The sequence below is a fragment of the Pseudophryne corroboree genome (genome assembly GCF_028390025.1).
Source record: "Pseudophryne corroboree isolate aPseCor3 chromosome 3 unlocalized genomic scaffold, aPseCor3.hap2 SUPER_3_unloc_5, whole genome shotgun sequence".
NCBI classification, from domain to species: domain Eukaryota; kingdom Metazoa; phylum Chordata; class Amphibia; order Anura; family Myobatrachidae; genus Pseudophryne; species Pseudophryne corroboree.
Window position 1 is genome coordinate 3,842,185 of NW_026967541.1, and position 25,126 is coordinate 3,867,310.

At 48.3% G+C, this 25,126-nt stretch overlaps 1 protein-coding gene across 4 annotated transcripts in view; it reads left to right on the plus strand.

Annotated features, from left to right (window-relative positions):
• LOC134984367 (zinc finger protein 585A-like) overlaps nt 1-25,126 on the plus strand; it is a 125,052-nt gene that overhangs the window by 87,674 nt on the left and 12,252 nt on the right. For 2 of the 4 annotated variants that reach the window (XM_063949962.1, XM_063949963.1), the window contains exon 1: nt 16,703-17,222. The exons of 1 other annotated variant lie outside the window; for it this stretch is intronic. In XM_063949962.1, coding sequence (XP_063806032.1) covers nt 17,037-17,222 — 186 coding nt within the window. In that variant the 5' untranslated portion in view covers nt 16,703-17,036. Of the gene's footprint in view, nt 1-13,886; nt 13,953-16,702; nt 17,223-25,126 lie in introns of those variants that run through there. One more of the 4 variants, XM_063949964.1, reaches the window with a different exon arrangement.

A 25,126-nucleotide genomic window follows, 5' to 3' on the forward strand; every position in this document is an offset into this window, starting at 1 on the left:
AATGCCCCATTCCCAGCAGTCACCTCTCCAGTCATCACCCAGACACATCCCCGGTGTTACTGTATAATGTCCCATTCCCAGCAGTCACCTCTCCAGTCATCACCCAGACACATCCCCTGGTGTTACTGTATAATGCCCCATTCCCAGCAGTCACCTCTCCAGTTCCTCACCCGGACACATCCCCTGGTGTTACTGTATAATGCCCCATTCCCAGCAGTCACCTCTCCAGTCATCACCCGGACACATTCCATGGTGTTACTGTATAATGTCCCATTCCCAGCAGTCACATCTCCAGTCATCACCTAGACACATCCCCTGGTGTTACTGTATTATGCCCCATTCCCAGCAGTCACCTCTCCAGTCATCATCCAGACACATCCCCTGGTGTTACTGTATAATGCCCCATTCCCAGCAGTCACCTCTCCAGTCATCACCCAGACACATCCCCTGGTGTTACTGTATAATGTCCCATTCCCAGCCGTCACGTCTCCAGTCATCACCCAGACACATCCCCTGGTGTTACTGTATAATGCCACATTCCCAGCAGTCACCTCTCCAGTCATCACCCAGACACATCCCCTGGTGTTACTGTATAATGTCCCATTCCCAGCAGTCACATTTCCAGTCATCACCCAGACACATCCCCTGGTGTTACTGTATAATGTCCCATTCCCAGCAGTCACCTCTCCAGTCATCTTCCAGACACGTCTCCTGGTGTTACTGCATAATGCCCCATTCCCAGCAGTCACCTCTCCAGTCATCACCCAGACACATCCCCTGGTGTTACTGTATAATGTCCCATTCCCAGCAGTCACCTCTCCAGTCATCACCCAGACACATCCCCTGGTGTTACTGTATAATGCCCCATTCCCAGCAGTCACCTCTCCAGTCATCACCCGGACACATTCCATGGTGTTACTGTATAATGTCCCATTCCCAGCAGTCACCTCTCCAGTCATCACCCAGACACCTCCCCTGGTGTTACTGTATAATGTCCCATTCCCAGCAGTCACCTCTCCAGTCATCATCCAGACACATCCCCTGGTGTTACTGTATAATGTCCCATTCCCAGCAGTCACCTCTCCAGTCATCACCCAGACACATCCCCTGGTGTTACTGTATAATGCCCCATTCCCGGCAGTCACCTCTGCTTGCGTGGAATTAAGAAGTGTGTTATCAGAACAGTTAAACAGCTGAACAAACTTTGAGCACCATCAAGGAAAGGTAACTTACTTAAACCACTTAACCCAAAATGATCTCACAAACGACCACAGCATGTTCATCAAACTACTGTTTCTTATTTCAATTCATGGAATTCTCATCAAATGTATCACATTCTACACTCACCCTAAAACTCACCCCTCTGTGCACATTACAGCTTCTATTCTCCACTCCCCTCTTTTAACCACTCATGAGCTTTATACTTACTTCTGTGCAAGTACTTTGACAACCACAACTGGCCACCAGAATAAACACTCGCAGACATCCAATATTTATCTCACTCTTCTGCTTTTATTAGCTGGTGCCATATCACCAAATCCATGCCCCAACCACCTGTCCCTCTCACACTCAGCTATCTTAAAACAACATAGAACGCCATCTAACCTCATAAATATCACGTGTCTACCATCCCCCTCCAAGTCACTAAAATGTGGCTTATGGAACGCACGCTCTGTTTGTAACTAATTAACATCCATCCATGACCGCTTCATATCTCACAACTTTTATCTGCTGGCTATAACAGAAACCTGGCTCACACAATCAGACACGGCCTCCCCTGCAGCACTGTCACACGGTGGTTTCCACTTCACACACACCCCCAGGCCTGGTAATAGTAAAGGTGGTGGGGTTGGAATCTTACTGTCCCAATTTTCCACCTACACTTTTCTACCTCAGGTTCCATCACTCACATTCACATCATTTGAAGTTCACTCTATCAGGATTTTCACCCCCTTCTCTCTGCGTGTTGCAGCTATTTATCGCCCTCCTGGGTAACCCGAACAATTTCTAGAAGATTTTTCTGCCTGGCTCCCACACATCTTATCCTCTGACATCTCCACCATCATTATGGGTCGATATCAATATAGCTCTTGACAGTCCACAATCTGTTCATGCCTCCAAACTTCTCTCTCTAACCTTCTCTCTTGGCCACACCCATGGTCTGACACCTCTACACACCAGGAAGGCCACTGCCTTGATCTTGTGTTCACCAGGCTCTGCTCAGTTTCTGAATTCATTAACACTCCTTTCCCTCTCTCTGATCACAACCTGATCACCTTCACAATCTCTTCTATTACTCTAAATTCTATGACACTAAAACCTAGCAAGCCTCCTCTAACCCGCAGAAATACTAACAATATATATTTTCTACAACTTTTCACTTCTCTGCAACAACTGGTCTCACCAATCTCTACATTCACCACACCTGACACTGCTGTATCCCACCTGCACAAGACCCTAGAGAGTGCCCTTGATGAAGTGGCTCCAGCTACCCATCACACTCCACGTAGGCTTAGATGTCAACCATGGCACTCTAAAGCAACAAGACACCTACAAAAACTGTCACGTAAAGTAGAGTGTCAGTGGCGTAAATCTCAGAATCCTCAGATATAAGACCACCTACCACTCCTATCATCAGGCTCTAGACACTGCCAAACAAACATACTTCCAAACTCTCATCTCTTCTCATGCCACCAACGCCAAGCAACTTTTTAATACATTTAAATCACTTCTTTACCCTCCCTCACCTCCCCCACTAGCTACTATCAGTGCCTACAACAGCACAAACCAGTCCAGGTGGTTACTCCATATACCGGCCCTGTTTGAACATTACCGATCAATCCATCTCAAGCCCTGCACGGGAGTCGGGAAGCTAATCCCCCTCCAGCTTGAACAATTGACTGCAGCTTATATCATCCAGCACGGGACTCTCACCATACGGCCTTATACAGCGGCCTTATCGATCTCGCCGCAACAGCGGTTCACATGCCGACAATACCAACAGCGCCCATATCGCAGGGTCAATTAGCCCAATGATAAAGCTGTAGTGGCAGCACAAACAAGGTACGAGTCACCTCAAATCCAGTATAAGAGACGGGAATACAAACTGCCCCCAGTCTGAAAAATTTACTATGTTTTATATATCCACCACGGGATCTTCACTATTTAGCGGCAATTCCATCCCCGCTGTGGACACGGTCGACACGCCGCTTCTATCAACAGTGTTAACATCTTGGGACCGTTACCCATACAATCCAGCTATAGTGGAAGAGGTGATTTAATCCTGGAGGAGAATATACATCAAGCGCATAACGGATTTTCCACCACTGGACTTGACGGTTCTCTTCTCATCAGTTCCGTGCCGGCACCCACCTGGGCTTGGCATATAAATGTTTTTTTATCTTCCAGCAGTTGTCTTTAAGCCACAACCAATATTTTCTTTCCGGGGACGCCCGGTTGGATATATTGGTCATATTACCACTGAACAATTACATTAATATATGTATTTGGTTTCTAGCTGCTTTTTATATGACTCTGTAAGTACTGTTAATTAATTATACAAGTGTTATGAAATTGCTACACAATTGTACAAGAATAGTTAATATTTAATAGCAATATATACAGATACAAAAGTATTTGTTATTTATAATAAAGTAATTTTAATACCTATTGGGACTCCATGGTTGTTATCTTGTTGGGTACAGTGTTTTGATATATGAGCGCCCCTATTATATTTCTTTCGTCTAGTTATTCCTAATAGGAGCAATACACAACTCCTATATATTGGTGAACGTATACCAAGCATTGTCCCCACCATTGAATTTTTTAAAATATTTTTTCTGATTTTATTTAATTGATGCAGGCGCTGCAAATATTAGTGTTTTGTGTATCAGTGCACAAGAACTTGCCTCCTACTTCAAGGATAAGATTGATAAAATCCGAGATGAAATGGTACGCTCTTCCTCAGCCAGTGACCTGCTCAATTCCCTACCTGAACCCTCTGGCCCTTTCTCTTCATTTGATCCCACAAGTGAAGATGAAGTATCATCAGTCTTTCCATCCTCCTATTACACTACCTCTCCTCTTGATCCTATACCCTCACAAGTCAGTAAAACTTTGTCTCCTTTGCTTATCCCAACCTTAACTAAAATCTGTAATCTCTCTTTCTCTACTGGTGTCTTTCCTTCTCTGTATAAGCATGCAGTGATTACTCCCATTACTAAACAAACACAACTCTGACCCAAACACACTCTCTAACTACCGTCCATTTCTCAGCTACCAGATCCCTCCAAGCTACTTGAGAGACTTGCCTACACTCGCCTCACACACATTCTTAACGCCCACTACTTATTGGACCCACTTCAGTCAGGCTTTCATGCCCAACACTCCACAGACACTGCACTGACCAAAGTAGTGAATGATCCAGTCACTGCTAGATCTAAAGGCCACTACACACTACACATTCTTCTAGATCTCTCTGCTGCTTATGACACTGTTGACCACTCTCTTCTCATACAAACACTACAATCTCTAGGTCTTCAGGACAAAGCCCTCTCCAGGTTCTCATCCTACCTATCTAATCGCTCTTTCAGTGGTCACTTCTCGGATTCTACCTCTTCTTCTCTACCTCTATCAGTTGGAGTACTGCAAGGCTCAGTCTTAAGTCCTCTGCTGTTCTCAGTCTATACCTCATCTCATTGCTGGGTGATCATATCATGCAACTCATTAAGAACCTAGCAATCTGGTGGACCATTATGCAACAGGTAGCATCTATCCTTGTGTATCAATGCCTATTTCCCCATAGATTGTAAGTTTGCGAGCAGGGCCGTCCTACCTCTATGTCTGTCTGTTTTTACCCTGTTTCGTTCTATTACTGCTGTTCTAATTGTAAAGCGCAACAGAATATGCTGCGCTATATAAGAAACTGCTAATAAATAATAAATACAACACAGGCCGCTCCCCCTGTATGCTATGACAGCACAGAAAGCTACCCCTGTATATTATGACAACACATGCCGCTCCCCCTGTATACTATGACAGCACAGGAAGCTACCCCTGTATATTATGACAACACAGGCCGCTCCCCCTGTATACTATGACAGCACAGAAAGCTACCCCTGTATATTATAACAACACAGGCCGCTCCCCCTGTATACTATGACAGCACAGGAAGCTACCCCTGTATATTATGACAACACAGGCCGCTGCCCCTGTATATTATGACAACACAGGCCACTCCTTCTGTACAGAAAGAAAATACATTCCGCTCACCCTATATAATAATAGTAACAAGACACCACAGGTCCCTCCACTTGTATATTATGACAACACAGGCCACTCCCCCTGTATACTATGACAGTACAGGATGCTACCCCTGTAATATGACAACACAGGCCACTCCTTCTGTATAGAAAGACAATACATGTCGCTCGCCCTATATAATAAAAGTAACAAAACACCACAGGCCACTTACCCTGTATAAAAGGGCAACACAGGCTGCTCCCCCTGTATAGTAGGATGTCATAATCCACTACCCCTGTGTCACGATCCGGGTATCTGGACGCCATTACTTACCCTTCAGATGCCTCCTAAGGCTGGCTCAGCGTTCCAGGACCGGATCCCGCTGTTCCTGAGTTTCCACATGCAGAATGTCAGCATGGTGATTTCATCAGCCGCGGCCTCCGCTGTGCCCGCGTGGTTAAATGTGCGCTTGTCAGTCTGGCGTCCCCTGTCTCCTGTGGCCGGCGTCGCCATTACTGTTTCAATTCTCACATGGATTACAAACCAAACTTCCCTCCAAGTGTCTGCATGGGCGCAGCCATCTTGGATTTTGTCATCTGATCATTTCCACCAATCTGCTGTCTGTATTGTTGATTTGCATAATTGCCTAGCCAACCCCTTCCTTGCTGCAGGTATAAGTAAGCTGTGCCTGAGCAAGGAAGGCGTCAGTGCTTTGGTTGTCTAACCTAGTTCCAGTTTGTCTCTCTCCTGTGGTTGTCTTCCAGGTTCCAGCTCCTGTCTCCAGACTTCTGCTACAGAGACCCGCACCAGCATTCCATCTGCGGTGTAGCCTGACTCTCCGATCCATTCTGGACTCACCTGTTTCCAGCTCAAACAATCACCTGCTTCCAGCCCAGCTTCCAGCAGTGTACAGCTTCTCTTAAAGGGCCGGTGTCCTTTTCTGCAGTTTACCACTCTCCACCGGTATTATTATTTCACCGCTCTCAAACTCCAAACTTCATTATTATTTAATCGCTCTCAAGTTCGTTTATTATTTAACTGGTCCCAGCCAGTATCCACTCCGTATCAACAACAGTCTGGTTCCAGCCAGTATCCACAGCAGCCGTTTTATCTTCAGCAGCCCAGCCTTTCCTGGAACACCGGCTGGTACGATCCTGGGTTCTCTCCATTGCTACAGTCAGGCCTGGTAAGGACTTTCCAACTAAAAGATTATAAGAACTGTCTCACACTACCAGTGCCTGTGGCCCTTGCCACCTTGTAGTACCCAGGAATTGTATTTATCCTCTGTTGACTTTTATGTTTCCTTTTACTGCTGCTGTGTTACGGAGTTTGTCATAATAAACATCATTGACTTTTATCCTGGTTGTCGTGGTCACGCCTTCGGGCACTTATTCTACATGTTACTTACATGTCTAGGGGTCTGATACAACCTCCCAGGTTCCGTTACATCTCAGACCCTACAACTGAGGCTGCCTCCCGTCAGCTCAGGCCCTCAGTTGTGACAGTAAGCACTGACCTAATGAATCCAGCCGGAGACCAGGATCGAGCAGCCAGGCCGATGCAAGAATTGGCAGCCCGACTTGAACATCAGGAGGCTGCACAGGGCCACATCCGCTGTCTCCAGGATCTCTCTACACGGCTGGATGGGATTCAAACGACCCTCCGTGGACCTGGCACGTCCGGTGCGTCCACTACAGTGACACCAGCTGTAACCCCACCCACCTTACCCATTTCCAGTCCACATCTTCATCTTCCAACGCCAGCAAAATTTGATGGCTCTCCAAGGTTCTGCAGGGGATTTCTCAATCAATGTGAAATCCACTTTGAGCTTCTACCTGGCAATTTCTTCAGTGACCGTACCAAAATTGCCTATATCATCTCCCTTCTCAGTGGCTCAGCCCTTGACTGGGCATCACCTTTATGGGAGAAGTCTGATCCCCTGCTATCCTCCTATACTGACTTTGTAGCTACATTCAGGCGCATCTTCGACGAGCCAGGCCGGATAACATCTGCTTCATTTGAGATTCTCCGTTTACGCCAGGGAACACGTACTGTGGGACAGTATCTTATACAGTTTAAAATCCTGGCATCCGAACTGGCATGGAACGACGAGGCCCTGTATGCTGCATTCTGGCATGGCTTATCAGAACGCATCAAGGATGAGTTAGCTACCAGAGACTTGCCCTCTAAGTTGGATGAGCTAATTTCTCTTTGCACGAAGGTTGATCTACGTTTTAGAGAGAGAGCAACCGAGCGAGGAAGATCATCTACTCCTAAATCTTCTGCTCCTCCTCCTCGTCAACCATCTCCATCCAAGGATGAGCCTATGCAAATTAGTCGTTCCCGTCTATCTCCCGCTGAGCGCCGGAGACGTCTCTCTGAGTCTCTCTGTCTCTACTGTGCAGCTCCGTCGCACACTATCAATGCCTGTCCCAAACGTCCGGGAAACTCCAGATCCTAGCTCGCCAAGGAGAGGGCCGGCTAGGAGTAATGATCTCCTCTCCATCTCCTCATGACTGTAACCTCCCAGTGTCGCTCCAAATTGCTCAACGTTACAGGAACGTCATTGCCCTCCTTGATTCCGGAGCAGCTGGGAATTTCATAACCGAAGCTTATGTTAAACGGTGGTCCCTACCCACCGAGAGACTGTCCTCGTCCATCTCTTTGACTGCCGTGGATGGCAGCAAGATTTTTGACGCAGTCATTTCCTTAAGGACTCTTCCAGTTCGTCTGAGAGTGGGAGTTCTTCATTCTGAGTATATTTCTTTTTTAGTGATTCCAAGAGCCACACATCCAGTGGTTTTAGGCCTTCCATGGCTCCGTCTCCACAACCCATCAATTGACTGGACGACTACGCAAATACTGGCATGGGGTCCCTCCTGTGCTGAGACTTGTTTAGCCAAAGTTCTTCCTGTTTGTTCTTCCTTCCCCAGGTCAACTGATGTTCCGCCTCCTCCATATCAAGACTTCACGGATGTGTTCAGTAAAGCCTCTGCTGATATCCTTCCTCCTCATAGAGAATGGGACTGCCCAATCGACCTCATTCCAGGGAAGGTTCCACCGCGAGGCCGAACTTATCCGTTGTCTCTGCCCGAGACACACTCCATGGAAGAGTACATCAAAGAGAACCTGGCGAAGGGTTTCATCCGACCATCTTCTTCTCCAGCCGGCGCAGGCTTCTTCTTCGTTAAGAAGAAAGACGGTGGTCTGCGTCCGTGCATCGACTACAGAGGTCTGAACGACATTACCGTCAAGAACCGATACCCTTTACCCCTGATTACCGAGCTCTTTGATAGAGTTAGTGGTGCAACCATTTTCACAAAGCTGGACTTGAGGGGTGCCTACAATCTCATCCGAATCCGTGAGGGTGACGAGTGGAAGACCGCCTTTAACACCCGTGACGGACATTATGAGTACCTCGTCATGCCCTTCAGATTGAGCAACGCTCCAGCAGTCTTCCAGCACTTCGTGAATGAGATCTTCAGGGACATCTTGTACCGCCATGTCGTGGTTTATCTAGACGACATCCTCATCTTTGCTAATAATCTCGAAGATCATCGTTTCTGGGTAAAAGAGGTTCTTTCCCGTCTCCGTGTCAATCACCTCTATTGTAAATTGGAGAAGTGTGTGTTTGAAGTTAAAACCATTCCGTTTCTAGGTTACATTGTGTCCGGTTCCGGACTAGAGATGGATCCTGAGAAACTCCAAGCAATCCAGAATTGGCCTATACCCTTAAGCCTCAAAGGGGTCCAGAGGTTCTTAGGGTTCGCCAATTATTATAGAAAATTTATACGAGACTTTTCCACCATTGTGGCGCCTATCACTGCATTAACCAAGAAAGGTGCTAATCCGTTCAAGTGGTCCGAGGAAGCTACACAGGCCTTTCACCTTCTGAAGCAACGGTTCATCTCTGCACCAGTTCTGAAACAGCCCGACACCGACTCTCCTTTTATCTTAGAGGTAGACGCCTCCTCCGTTGGAGTAGGAGCAGTGTTATCCCAGAGGGCCAAAGATGGACATCTACATCCTTGCAGTTTCTTCTCCCGGAAGTTCTCTCCAGCTGAGCGCAACTATGCCATTGGTGATCAGGAGTTGCTAGCCATCAAGCTCGCTCTGGAGGAGTGGAGATACCTGTTGGAGGGAGCTTCCCACTCAATCACCATACTCACTGACCACAAAAATCTTTTATATCTCAAAGGCGCACAATGTCTGAATCCTCGTCAGGCCAGATGGGCACTTTTCTTCTCTAGGTTTGACTTTAAACTCCAGTTCTGTCCGGGTTCTCAGAATCGTAAGGCCGATGCTCATGGGAGCAAGAAAATGAGTCCGAGTCTGCAGACAAGCATCCTATTATTAATCTGTTGGCATTCTCCACGGTAGGGATGGACTCTACGCCTCCACCAGGGAAAAGTTTTGTTAAGCCAGTTCTAAGGAAGAAGCTCATGCATTGGGCCCATGCTTCCCGTTTTGCTGGACATACAGGCATTCAGAAAACCCTTGAATTTATTTCTAGGTCCTACTGGTGGCCAACTCTGAAGAAGGACGTTATGGAATTTATTGCCTCCTGCCCAAAGTGTGCCCAACACAAAGTCTCCCGCCAGTCGCCTGCGGGGCAACTGGTTCCATTATCTGTTCCCCGTCGACCATGGACCCATTTGTCGATGGACTTTGTTTCCGATCTACCTATCTGCAACAAGTTTAATACCATCTGGGTGGTAGTTGACCGGTTCACCAAGATGGCACATTTCATTCCTCTCACCGGTCTTCCGTCAGCTTCCAAGTTGGCTCAAGTGTTTATACAAGAGATCTTCCGACTTCACGGTCTTCCTGAAGAGATCATCTCGGATCGTGGAGTACAATTTGTAGCCAAATTTTGGCGAAGTTTGTGTCAAGCCCTCCAAGTCAAGTTAAATTTTTCCACGGCTTACCATCCTCAGACCAATGGTCAAACCGAGAGGGTGAATCAGGACTTGGAGGCCTTCCTCCGTATATATGTGTCTTCCTCTCAAGATGACTGGGTTCAACTCCTTCCTTGGGCCGAGTTCAGCCACAACAATCAATACCATTCCTCATCTTCTTCTACACCATTCTTCATTAATTATGGATTCCACCCTAAAGTCCCAGAATTCCAACCGCTTCCCGCAACTTCTGTTCCAGCAGTGGATGTCACCTTGCGTCAGTTTTCAAATAACTGGAGGAACGTCCGCGCAGCCCTGCTTAAAGCCTCATTCAGGTATAAGAAGTTTGCCGATAGGAAGCGTAGAGCGGTTCCTGCTCTCAAGGTGGGTGATCGTGTGTGGTTGTCCACGAAGAATTTGAGGTTGAGAGTTCCCAGCATGAAATTTGCACCTCGCTACATCGGACCCTTCAAGATTGAACAAGTCATCAATCCTGTTGCCTACAGGTTACAGTTACCATCCTTCTTGAAAATACCCAGGACATTTCATGTTTCTTTGTTGAAACCGCTGATCCTGAATCGGTTTCATTCCGCACTTCCTCCAGCTCCCAAAGTTCAGACTCAACGGGGAGTCGAGTACGAGGTGGCCAAGATTTTGGACTCACGTTTCCGTTACGGTCAGTTACAATACCTCATTGACTGGAAGGGCTATGGTCCTGAAGAACGCTCTTGGACCAATGCCTCAGACGTCCATGCTCCTGCCTTGGTCCGAAATTTCCACGCAAAGTTTCCTTTAAAGCCTAAGAAGTGTCCTGGGGCCACTCCTAAAGGGGGGGGTGCTGTCACGATCCGGGTATCTGGACGCCATTACTTACCCTTCAGATGCCTCCTAAGGCTGGCTCAGCGTTCCAGGACCGGATCCCGCTGTTCCTGAGTTTCCACATGCAGAATGTCAGAGTGGTGATTTCATCAGCCGCGGCCTCCGCTGTGCCCGCGTGGTTAAATGTGCGCTTGTCAGTCTGGCGTCCCCTGTCTCCTGTGGCCGGCGTCGCCATTACTGTTTCAATTCTCACATGGATTACAAACCAAACTTCCCTCCAAGTGTCTGCATGGGCGCAGCCATCTTGGATTTTGTCATCTGATCATTTCCACCAATCTGCTGTCTGTATTGTTGACTTGCATAATTGCCTAGCCAACCCCTTCCTTGCTGCAGGTATAAGTAAGTTGTGCCTGAGCAAGGAAGGCGTCAGTGCTTTGGCTGTCTAACCTAGTTCCAGTTTGTCTCTCTCCTGTGGTTGTCTTCCAGGTTCCAGATCCTGTCTCCAGACTTCTGCTACAGAGACCCGCACCAGCATTCCATCTGCGGTGTAGCCTGACTCTCCGATCCATTCTGGACTCACCTGTTTCCAGCTCAAACAATCACCTGCTTCCAGCCCAGCTTCCAGCAGTGTACAGCTTCTCTTAAAGGGCCGGTGTCCTTTTCTGCAGTTTACCACTCTCCACCGGTATTATTATTTCACCGCTCTCAAACTCCAAACTTCATTATTATTTCATCGCTCTCAAGTTTGTTTATTATTTAACTGGTCCCAGCCAGTATCCACTCCGTATCAACAACAGTCTGGTTCCAGCCAGTATCCACAGCAGCCGTTTTATCTTCAGCAGTCCAGCCTTTCCTGGAACACCGGCTGGTACGATCCTGGGTTCTCTCCATTGCTACAGTCAGGCCTGGTAAGGACTTTCCAACTAGAAGATTATAAGAACTGTCTCACACTACCAGTGCCTGTGGCCCTTGCCACCCTGTAGTACCCAGGAATTGTATTTATCCTCTGTTGACTTTTATGTTTCCTTTTACTGCTGCTGTGTTACGGAGTTTGTCATAATAAACATCATTGACTTTTATCCTGGTTGTCGTGGTCACGCCTTCGGGCACTTATTCTACATGTTACTTACATGTCTAGGGGTCTGATACAACCTCCCAGGTTCCGTTACATCTCAGCCCCTACAACTGAGGCTGCCTCCCGTCAGCTCAGGCCCTCAGTTGTGACACCCTGTATAGGAGGATGCCCCAGGTCGCTCCCCCTGTACAGTAGGACAACACATGCCACTCCCCTGTATTTTAATACAGCTCCCCTGAATATTAATACAACATATGCCGCTCCACCTGTATAGTACAATGCCACAGGACACAACACCTGTAATGTCCCGTTTATAGAATTACAGTAACGGCGGGTTCTGCGCCACCTGAATCACGGTAATGGCGGGATGTGCGCCATCTGTATTACAGAAACGGCGAGGTCTGCGCCATCTGTATTACGGTAACAGCGGGGACTGCGCCACCTGTATTACGGTAACGGTGGGGTCTGCACCACCTGTATTGCGATAACGGCTGGGTCTTGCGCCACCTGTATTACGGTAACAACGGGGTCTGCGCCACCTGTATTACGATAACGGCGGGGTCTGAGCCACCTGTATTACGGTAACGGCGGGGTCTTGCGCAACCTGTATTACGGCAATGGTGGGGTCTGCGCTACCTCTATTATGGTAACGGTGGGGTCTGCGCCACCTGTATTACGGTAACGGCTGGGTCTTGTGCCACCTGTATTACGGTAACGACGGGGTCTGCGCCACCTGTATTACGGCAACGGCGGGGTCTGCACCACCTGTATTACGGTAACGGCGGGGTCTGAGCCACCAGTATTACGGTAATAGGGGGTCTGCTCTACCTTTATTACGGTAATGGGGGGGTCTGCACCACCTGTATTACGGTATCGGCGGGGTCTGCACCACCTGTATTACAGTAACGGCGGAGTCTGCACCACCTGTATTACGGTAACGGTGGGGTCTGCGCCACCTGTATTACGGTAACGGTGGGGTCTGCGCCACCTGTATTACGGTAACGGCTGGGTCTTGTGCCACCTGTATTACGGTAACGGTGGGGTCTGCGCCACCTGTATTACGGTATCGGCGGGGTCTGCACCACCTGTATTACGGTAACGGCGGGGTCTGAGCCACCAGTATTACGGTAATGGGGGGTCTGCGCTACCTTTATTACGGTAATGGGGGGTCTGCGCCACCTGTATTACAGTAACGGCGGGGTCTGCGACACCTGTATTACGGTAACGGCGGGGTCTGCGACACCTGTATTACGGTAACGGCGGGGTCTGCGCCACCTGTATTACGGTAACGGCGGAGTCTGCGTCACCTGTATTACGGTAACGGCGGGGTCTGCGCCACCTGTATTACGGTAACGGCGGGGTCTGCTCCACCTGTATTACAGTAATAGGACACTAGAGTGTCAGCCACCTGTACAGGGATAATGCAGCACCAGAGGCTGCTCCAGCTGCACTATAACAAGGCACCAGAGGCTGCTCCCCCTGTAGTACAGAACCTGACACCAGAGCTGCTCAGCCTATAGAATAATAAGAATAATATCATTACCTGCTGCCAGACACAGCAATGGCTGCTCTCTGCTCCTGCTGCCTTGTGGGAATGATAGAAGGAAGGCGGAGCTCAGACCAGGGGAAAATGGCCGCCGCTCCTGACGTCACTACACGGCCAGGGAACCTATTGTTGCTGCCGGACTGGTCTACAAGAAAATGGCCGCCGGCCTCCTGCACTCAGGACATGTATAGTAATAGTCATTACAGAGCGCGGGAGTGTGGGAGGGGAGGAACCAGTCACTAGGAATCAGCTTGTGCCAATCACTCTTTACTTCCGGCCTGTGCGTTCCACCTTACTTCCGGGCTGTGCGTTCCACATACAGGAAGTGAGTTTTCATCGACAGCTGCAGCCTGCCAGTGTACGTGGAGATCAGGTAATGGCGTCTTACTATACTACTAGCCTGTGGTGTCCTGTTATTATTACTATACAGGGGGAGCGGCCTGTGGTGTCCTGTTATTATTACTATACAGGGGGAGCAACCTGTGGTGTCCACTCCTGATATTTTTATTATACAGGGGGAGCAGCCTGTAGTGTCCTGTTATTGTTATACGGGGGAGCAGCCTGTGGTGTCCTGTTGTTATACGGGGGAGCAGCCTGTGGTGTCTTGTTATTATTAATATACAGGGGGAGCAGCCTGTGGTGTCCTGTTATTGTTATTATACAGTGGGAGCAGCCTGTGGTGTCCTGTTATTGTTATTATACAGTGGGAGCAGCCTGTGGTGTCCTGTTATTGTTATTATACAGGAGGAGCAGCCTGTGGTGTCCTGTTATTATTATTATACAGGCGGAGCGGAGCAGTCTGTGGTTTCATGTTATTATTATACAGGAGGAGCAGCCTGTGGTGTCCTGTTATTATTATTATACAGAAGGAGCAGCCTGTGGTGTCCTGTTATTATTATACAGGGGGAGCAGCTTGTGGTGTCTTGTTATTATTAATATACAGTGGGAGCAGCCTGTGGTGTCCTGTTATTGTTATTATACAAGGGGAGCAGCCTGTGGTGTCCTGTTATTATTATTATGTCAGCTGCAGAGCATTACTACACCACTGGCAGTGTGACCACTGCAGAGCATTACTCCACCACTGGCAGTGTGGCAGCTGCAGAGCATTACTCCACCACTGGCAGTGTGACAGCTGCAGAGCATTACTAATAATTGGGGAATACCAGGTAGGCGCTCTATCCAAATGATGCAACCAAAACATAAAAACAATATAAACAGTAATATAGATCAAAACATATACTAATGGGTGTTACCCTGAGGTATATGATATCCCTGGTATAAATGATATACACAATGAGTATACACAAAGGTATCACTGATAAAATCAATGTAAAAGGAAAACGCTGATCCTTCTACATAGGAGACTCTCAGAGGTTTTGTCAGTCTCTTATAGTAAATGAGCAGCGCACAGTGTGAGTGAGAAGAAATCCTCCAGCTCTTGAAAAAGCTGCCCGGTGTGCGGAGAAACGCGTTGAGGGCACAGAGAGAGGGATCGCTGATACTTGTAGTGCCCACAGAAGAAGATACAACCTCCAGTAGCTGATGGTTCACCAATTGCCGGCAAATGTGAAATGAACATCGTGGAGAGACTGCACCATGTGTTCCTCCCTATTCCGGGTAAGTCCAGACACTGTGCTGCTGATACAAACCTTACCCGTGCTGGGAGTACGAGACAGCGGCTCTGCGCATCCACATTGCACCGCACGACAGCGAACAGCTTATAGCAGACCGCGCCGCCCGCAGCTTCTTCACCCGGGCAAAGGGTGATACGGAGCGGGTCTGTAGTATCAACTTTGTGCCGCAAGGACTACCAACACTGGTGCAGTGACTACTAACCACCATCACATCTATACACATGTATACTCACTTTGTTGTTACACCGGAACTAAGCGGATGGACAATTACCATATAAAGGTCATTCTGGTTCAGGGCACATTCCTGTATGAACCATATCAGCTGGAGGATTTCTTCTCACTCACACTGTGCGCTGCTCATTTACTATAAGAGACTGACAAATCCTCTGAGAGTCTCCTATGTAGAAGGATCAGCGTTTTCCTTTTACATTGATTTTATCAGTGATACCTTTGTGTATACTCATTGTGTATATCATGTATACCAGAGATATCATATACCTCAGGGTAACACCCATTAGTATATGTTTTGGTCTATATTACTGTTTATATTGTTTTTATTTTCTTGTGTGTAATAAACAGTGTTTTTAATTATGTTATGGCTGCATCATTTAGATAGAGCGCCTACCTGCTATTCCCCACATTTGTCTCTGTTTGAGGAGGCCGGCTACCCCTCTCCAGGTGGCTGCTAATCCTAAGGTGTATACCATCACAGACCTGCCCAGCGCCAACAGACCTTGTGTTTTCATGCTGTGTGCGCTGCCAACATCTGCACCCATGCAGCAAGTAGGGGAGGGCAGCATCTAGAAGCAGGCACAGAGCGGCACTTACTCCTCCAGGGGGCTCGCAGCAGCTCATCCTTCCTAGGCTGCAGAGGTTGTGGGTAGGAGGCAGGGGGCTGCGGGTCTAGCATGGCAGGAGCCTCTGGTATGGGAGGGCTGGGTTATAGCCTGCAGGCAGCTGGCACTGTACCCCGCTCGTGGCTGCTGCTGCTGATCCCGTCCGAGCCCCATCTCATGTTACTCCATGCGGCTGCTCCCCTTTCTGTCTCCTGCCGCCTTTCCCCTGTCTGTCTCCGGCTGCCTTTCCCCTGTCTGTCTCCGGCTGCCTTTCCCCTATCTGTGTCTTGCTGCCTTTCCCTGTCTGTCTCCTGCCGCCTTTCCCTGTCTGTCTCCGGCCGCCTTTCCCCTGTCTGTCTCCGGCCGCCTTTCCCCTGTCTGTCTCTGGCCGCCTTTCCCCTGTCTGTCTCTGGCCGCCTTTCCCCTGTCTGTCTCCGGCCGCCTTTCCCCTGTCTGTCTCCGGCCGCCTTTCCCCTGTCTGTCTCCGGCTGCCTTTCCCCTGTCTGTCTCTGGCTGCCTTTCCCCTGCCTGTCTCCTGCCTCCTTTCCCGTGCATGTCTCCTGCCACCACCCACCCTACAGCCTCATGCCAGTTTACTGCCACCCCCACCCTGCCGCCCCCCCCTGCCTGTCTCCAGCCGCCTTCCCCCTGCCTGTCTCCAGCCGCCTTCCCCCTGCCTGTCTCCTGCCACCCCTTGACTGTCTCCGGCCGACATTCCCTTGCCTGTCTCCTGCCGCCTTTCTCCTGCAACCTTTCCCCTGCTTGGCTCCTGCCGCTTTTCCAGGAGACCCTGTCCCTTCACAGTGTACTGAACATCAGCTAATTGTGACTCCACCCACAATAGCGCTACACTCTAGATCAGGCCCACTATGCAGTACAGCCTTATGGGGCTGGGTCACAGGAACCTCGGAGACACTGACCAGGACTCTATGGCTGTGGGGAAATAGGAGACTTAATGACCACTCTATTCCATATTTACTATGTTACATGTGCAATATGTTTTATGTATTATATTTATTCCAAAGAACTCCAGCTGTGAGGAACGGAGTCTTTATTACACATCACACCTTCTGTATTCTCTCTAATTCATCAAGGATGGACAAAGACAGGAGTCACAGGACTGAGAGGATAATAAATATCACCCTGGAGATCATTTACCTGCTGACTGGGGAGGTGAGTGGATCTGGGAGCGTCACAGTGAACTCAAATCTATAGTAATAATACAGGGACATGACTGGGGAGGTGAGAGGATCTGGGAGTGTCACAGTGAAATCACTAATATCTATAGTAATAATACAGGGACATGACTGGGGAGGCGAGAGGATCTGGGAGTGTCACCGTGACATCACTTTTATATCTATAGTAATAATAAAGGACATGACTGGGTAGGTGAGGGTAATGACATCACTTATATCTATAGTAATAATACAGGGACATGACTGGGGAGGTGAGAGGATCTGGGAACATCACTGTGACCTTTTATCTATAGCAATAATACAGGGACATGACTGGGGAGGTGAGTGTATCTGGGAGCATCACAGTGAACTCATATCTATAGTAATAATACAGGGACATGCCTGGGGAGGTGAGAGGATCTGGGAGTGTCACAGTAACATCACTTATGTCTATAGTAATACAGGGACATGACTGGGGAGGTGAGAGGATCTGGGAGTGTCACAGTGACATCGCTTATATCTATAGTAATAATACAGGGACATGACTAGGGAGGTGACAGGATCTGGGAGCATCACTGTGACCTTATATTTCTAGTAATAATACCGGGACATGACTGGGTAGGTGAGAGGATCTGGGAGCATCATTGTGATCTTATAGCTATAGTAATAATACAGGGACATGACTGGGGAGGTGAGGGGATCTGGAAGCATCACTGTGACATCACTTATGTCTATAGTAATAATACAGGTATATGACTGGGGAGGTGAGGGGATCTGGGAGTGTCACATTGACATCACTTATATCTATAGTAATAATAAAGGGACATGACTGTGGAGGTGAGTGAATCTGGGAGCACCACTGTGACCTTATATCTATATTAATAATACGTATATGACTAGAGAGGTGAGTGGATCTGGGAGTGTCACAGTGACATCACTAATATCTATAGCAATACAGGGACATGACTGGGGAGGTGAGGGGATCTAGGAGACGCACAGTGACGTGACATATATAGTAATAATACAGGGACATGACTGGGGAGGCGAGAGGATCTGGGAGTGTCACCGTGACATCACTTTTATATCTATAGTAATAATAAAGGACATGACTGGGTAGGTGAGGGTAATGACATCACTTATATCTATAGTAATAATACAGGGACATGACTGGGGAGGTGAGAGGATCTGGGAACATCACTGTGACCTTTTATCTATAGCAATAATACAGGGACATGACTGGGGAGGTGAGTGTATCTGGGAGCATCACAGTGAACTCATATCTATAGTAATAATACAGGGACATGCCTGGGGAGGTGAGAGGATCTGGGAGTGTCACAGTAACATCACTTATGTCTATAGTAATACAGGGACATGACTGGGGAGGTGAGAGGATCTGGGAGTGTCACAGTGACATCGCTTATATCTATAGTAATAATACAGGGACATGACTAGGGAGGTGACAGGATCTGGGAGCATCACTGTGACCTTATATTTCTAGTAATAATACCGGGACATGACTGGGTAGGTGAGAGGATCTGGGAGCATCATTGTGATCTTATAGCTATAGTAATAATACAGGGACATGACTGGGGAGGTGAGGGGATCTGGAAGCATCACTGTGACATCACTTATGTCTATAGTAATAATACAGGTATATGACTGGGGAGGTGAGGGGATCTGGGAGTGTCACATTGACATCACTTATATCTATAGTAATAATAAAGGGACATGACTGTGGAGGTGAGTGAATCTGGGAGCACCACTGTGACCTTATATCTATATTAATAATACGTATATGACTAGAGAGGTGAGTGGATCTGGGAGTGTCACAGTGACATCACTAATATCTATAGCAATACAGGGACATGACTGGGGAGGTGAGGGGATCTAGGAGACGCACAGTGACGTGACATATATAGTAATAATACAGGGACATGACTGGGGAGGCGAGAGGATCTGGGAGTGTCACCGTGACATCACTTTTATATCTATAGTAATAATAAAGGACATGACTGGGTAGGTGAGGGTAATGACATCACTTATATCTATAGTAATAATACAGGGACATGACTGGGGAGGTGAGAGGATCTGGGAACATCACTGTGACCTTTTATCTATAGCAATAATACAGGGACATGACTGGGGAGGTGAGTGTATCTGGGAGCATCACAGTGAACTCATATCTATAGTAATAATACAGGGACATGCCTGGGGAGGTGAGAGGATCTGGGAGTGTCACAGTAACATCACTTATGTCTATAGTAATACAGGGACATGACTGGGGAGGTGAGAGGATCTGGGAGTGTCACAGTGACATCGCTTATATCTATAGTAATAATACAGGGACATGACTAGGGAGGTGACAGGATCTGGGAGCATCACTGTGACCTTATATTTCTAGTAATAATACCGGGACATGACTGGGTAGGTGAGAGGATCTGGGAGCATCATTGTGATCTTATAGCTATAGTAATAATACAGGGACATGACTGGGGAGGTGAGGGGATCTGGAAGCATCACTGTGACATCACTTATGTCTATAGTAATAATACAGGTATATGACTGGGGAGGTGAGGGGATCTGGGAGTGTCACATTGACATCACTTATATCTATAGTAATAATAAAGGGACATGACTGTGGAGGTGAGTGAATCTGGGAGCACCACTGTGACCTTATATCTATATTAATAATACGTATATGACTAGAGAGGTGAGTGGATCTGGGAGTGTCACAGTGACATCACTAATATCTATAGCAATACAGGGACATGACTGGGGAGGTGAGGGGATCTAGGAGACGCACAGTGACGTGACATATATAGTAATAATACAGGGACATGACTGGGGAGGTGAGGGGATCTGGGAGTGTCACTGTGACATCACTTATATCTAAACTAATAATACAGGGACATGACTGGGAAGGTGAGGAGATCTGGGAGCGTCACTGTGACATCACATATCTATCGTACTAATACAGGGACATGACTGGGGAGGTGAGGGGATCTGGGAGCGTCACAGTGACATCACTAATATCTGTAGTCATAATAGAGGGACGTGACTTGGGAGGTGAGGGAATCTGGGAGTGTCTCAGTGACCTAACTTATATCTATAGTAATAATACAGGGACATGACTGGGGAGGGTGAGGGGATCTGGGAGTGTCATAGTGACACACATCTATAGTAATAATACAGGGACATGACTGGGGAGTTGAGGGGATCTGGGATTGTCACTGTGACATCACTTATATCTCCTATATATTTGTCTTAATCTGTGACTCTGTGCTGTAACGCTGGGCGGAGTTACAGTGGTGGGTGGAGTTATTCAAATGAGTCACAGAACTGGGCAAATCTATAGGAGAGCAGCAGCAGAAGCAGATGGTATGGGCATGTCACAGGCAGGGGTGCATACCTCCCAGCTTTCTTCAGACAGGAGGGACACACACACGCACACACACACACACAAAACACCACACACACACACACAAAACACCACACGGCGAAAAGGGGGCGTGGTCAACGAAAGGGGCGTGGCTTCACGGGAGGGTCCCTGTTTTCGTCAGTGAGGGGGCATGCCCAGCGCTCTGTGAGCTGCTGGCATGCCCCCAGGGGCAGATTATGAGTCTGGGGGGCCCAGGGCACTTAAGACAAGGGGCCCTATCTCATTGCTGAGCCTGCTGTGGGATTGGGGCGTGGCCTAATCACGCCCACGAAGCCACGCCCCCTTATGCAAATTCCAGGCATTTTTTTTTTTTATGGGATTTTGGCCCCTCAGCTAGAGGTAAATCCAGAGGAGGTGGTCGCTCCCCCCTACACACCCGCACAGGCAGAAGAAAGCAGGGAGACTGCTGCCTCCCTGCAACACCACAGACCTGCCGACACGCAGCAGCCTCCCTCCAACACCACAGACCTGCCGACACGTAGCAGCCTCCCTCCAACACCACAGACCTGCCGACACGCAGCAGCCTCCCTCCAACACCACAGACCTGCCGACACGCAGCAGCCTCCCTCCAACACCACAGACCTGCCGACACACAGCAGCCTCCCTCCAACACCACAGACCTGCCGACACGCAGCAGCCTCCCTCCAACACCACTGACCTGCCGACACGCAGCATCCTCCCTGCACCACCACAGACCTGCCGACACGCAGCAGCCTCCATGCACCACCACAGACATGCCGACACGCAGCAGCCTCCCTGCACCACCACATACCTGCCGACACGCAGCTGCCTCCCTGTAACACCACAGACCTGTTAAGGGGGCGTAGCCCCTTGCGACGGTGTGAAGAGCGCCCGTAGGGCGCGATGAAGCACCTAGTCTATTGTAATAATATGAGAACATGACTGGGGAGGTGAGGGGATCTGGGAGCGTCACTGTGAAGTCACATATCTATAGTAATAATACAGAGACATGACTGGGGAGGTGAGGGGATCTGGGAGAGGCGCAATGATGTCACATATCTATAGTAATAATACAAGGACATGACTGGGGAGGTAAGGTGACCTGGGAGTGGCACAGTGATGTCACTTTTATCTATTGTAATAATACAGAGATGTGACTGGGGAGGTGAGAGGATCTGGGAGCGTCACAGTGACGTCACTCATATCTATAGTAATAATACAGGGACATGACTGGGGAGGTGAGATCTTGGAGCGTCACAATGACCTCACTTATATCTGTAGCAATAATACAGAGATGTGACTGGGAGGGGCGAGGGGATCTCTGAGTGTCACAGTAATGTCACTTTTATCTTAAGTTATAATACAGGGATATGACTGGGGAGGTGAGGGAATCTGTGAGTGTCACAGTGACATCACTTATATCAATAGCAATAATACAGGGACATGACTGGGGAGGTTAGCGGATCTGGGAGCTATACAGTGACATGACTTTTATCTATATTAGTAATACAGGGACATGACTGAGAAGGTGTGGGGATCCGAGAGCATTACAGTGACGTCACTAATATCCATAGTCATAATACAGGGACATGACTGGGGAGGTGAGATGATTTAGAAGCGTCACTGTGAAGTCACTTATATCTATAGTAATAATACAGGGACATTAATGGGGAGGTGAGGGAGTATAGTAGCATAACTAACATCACTTATTTTTAGTAATACAGGGACATGACTGGGGAGGTGAGGGGATCTGGGAGAGTCACTGTGACATCACTTATATCTATAGTAATAATACAGGGACATGACTGGGGAGGTGAGGGGGATCTGGGAGCGTCACTGTGACTCACATCTATAGTAATAATACAGGGACATGACTGGGGAGTTGAGGGGATCTGGGATTGTCACTGTGACACCAATTATATCTATTGTAATACGAGAACATGACTGGGAAGGTGAGGGGATCTGGGAGCGTCACTGTGAAGTCACATATCTTTAGTAATAATACAGGGACATGACTGGGGAGGTGAGGGGATCTGGGAGAGGCGCAATTATGTCACATATCTATAGTAATAATACAAGGACATGACTGGGGAGGTAAGGTGATCTGGGTGTGGCACAGTGATGTCACTTATATCTATAGCAATAATACAGGGAGATGACTGGGGAGGTGAGGGAATCTGGGAGTTTCACAGTGACTTCACTTATATCTATAGTAATAATACAGGGACATGACTGGGGAGGTGAGGGAATCTGGGAGTTTCACAGTGACTTCACATATCTATAGTAATAATACAGGGACATGACTGGGGAGGTGAGGGGATCTGGGAGTGTCACAGTGACGTCACTCATATCTATAGTAATACAGGGACATGACTGGGGAGGTGGGGGGATCTGGAAGCATCACTGTGAAGTCACATATCTATAGTAATAATACAATGACATGACTGGGGAGGTGAGGGGATCTGGGAGCGTCACAATGACCTCACTTATATCTGTAGCAATAATACAGAGATGTGACTTGGTGGGGTGAGGGGATCTGGGAGCGTCACAGTAATGTCACTTTCTCTATCGTCCTAAGTGGATGCTGGGGTTCCTGAAAGGACCATGGGGAATAGCGGCTCCGCAGGAGACAGGGCACAAAAAAGTAAAGCTTTACTAGGTCAGGTGGTGTGCACTGGCTCCTCCCCCTATGACCCTCCTCCAGACTCCAGTTAGATTTTGTGCCCGAACGAGAAGGGTGCAATCTAGGTGGCTCTCCTAAAGAGCTGCTTAGAGAAAGTTTAGTTTAGGTTTTTTTCTTTACAGTGAGTCCTGCTGGCAACAGGATCACTGCAACGTGGGACTTAGGGGGAAAGTAGTAAACTCACCTGCATGCAGAGTGGATTTGCTGCTTGGCTACTGGACACCATTAGCTCCAGAGGGATCGAACACAGGCCCAGCCGTGGAGTCCGGTCCCGGAGCCGCGCCGCCGACCCCCTTGCAGATGCTGAAGCGTGAAGAGGTCCGGAAACCGGCGGCTGAAGACTCCTCAGTCTTCATAAGGTAGCGCACAGCACTGCAGCTGTGCGCCATTTTCCTCTCAGCACACTTCACTGGGCAGTCACTGAGGGTGCAGAGCGCTGGGGGGGGGCGCTCTGAGAGGCAAATATAAACCTTATACAAGGCTAAAAATACCTCACATATAGCCCATAGGGGCTATATGGAGATATTTAACCCCTGCCTGACTGGAAAAATAGCGGGAGAAGAACCCGCCGAAAAAGGGGCGGGGCCTATCTCCTCAGCACACGGCGCCATTTTCTGTCACAGCTCCGCTGGTCAGAACGGCTCCCAGGTCTCTCCCCTGCACTGCACTACAGAAACAGGGTAAAACAGAGAGGGGGGGCACATTAATGGCTATATATATATATATATATTAAAGCAGCTATAAGGGAGCACTTAATATAAGGATATCCCTTGTATATATAGCGCTTTGTGGTGTGTGCTGGCAGACTCTCCCTCTGTCTCCCCAAAAGGGCTAGTGGGTCCTGTCTTCATTAGAGCATTCCCTGTGAGTTTGCGGTGTGTGTCGGTACGTGGTGTCGACATGTATGAGGACGATATTGGTGTGGAGGCGGAGCAATTGCCAAATATGCAGATGTCACCCCCCAGGGGGTCGACACCAGAATGGATGCCTTTATTTGTGGAATTACGTGATGGTTTATCTTCCCTTAAACAGTCAGTTGAGGACATGAGGCGGCCGGACAATCAATTAATGCCTGTCCAGGCGCCTCAAACACCGTCAGGGGCTGTAAAACGCCCTTTGCCTCAGTCGGTCGACACAGACCCAGACACGGGCACTGATTCCAGTGACGACGGTAGAAATTCAAACGTATTTTCCAGTAGGGCCACACGTTATATGATTTTGGCAATGAAGGAGACGTTACATTTAGCTGATACTACAGATACCGTAAAACAGGGTATTATGTATGGTGTGAAAAAACTACAAACAGTTTTTCCTGAATCAGAAGAATTAAATGACGTGTGTGATGAAGCGTGGGTTGCTCCTGATAAAAAGTTGATAATTTCAAAAAAGTTATTGGCATTATACCCTTTCCCGCCAGAGGTTAGGGCGCGCTGGGAAACACCCCCTAAGGTGGACAAGGCGCTCACACGCTTATCCAAACAAGTGGCGTTACCCTCTCCTGAGACGGCCGCACTTAAGGATCCATCAGATAGAAAGATGGAAGTTATTCAAAAGAATATATACACACATGCAGGTGTTATACTACGACCAGCTATAGCAACTGCCTGGATGTGCAGTGCTGGAGTAGTTTGGTCAGAATCCCTGATTGAAAATATTGATACCCTAGATAGGGACAATGTTTTACTGTCGTTAGAACAAATAAAGGATGCATTTATCTATATGCGTGATGCACAGAGGGATATTTGCACACTGGCATCTCGGGTGAGTGCTATGTCCATTTCAGCCAGAAGAGCCTTATGGACACGACAGTGGACAGGCG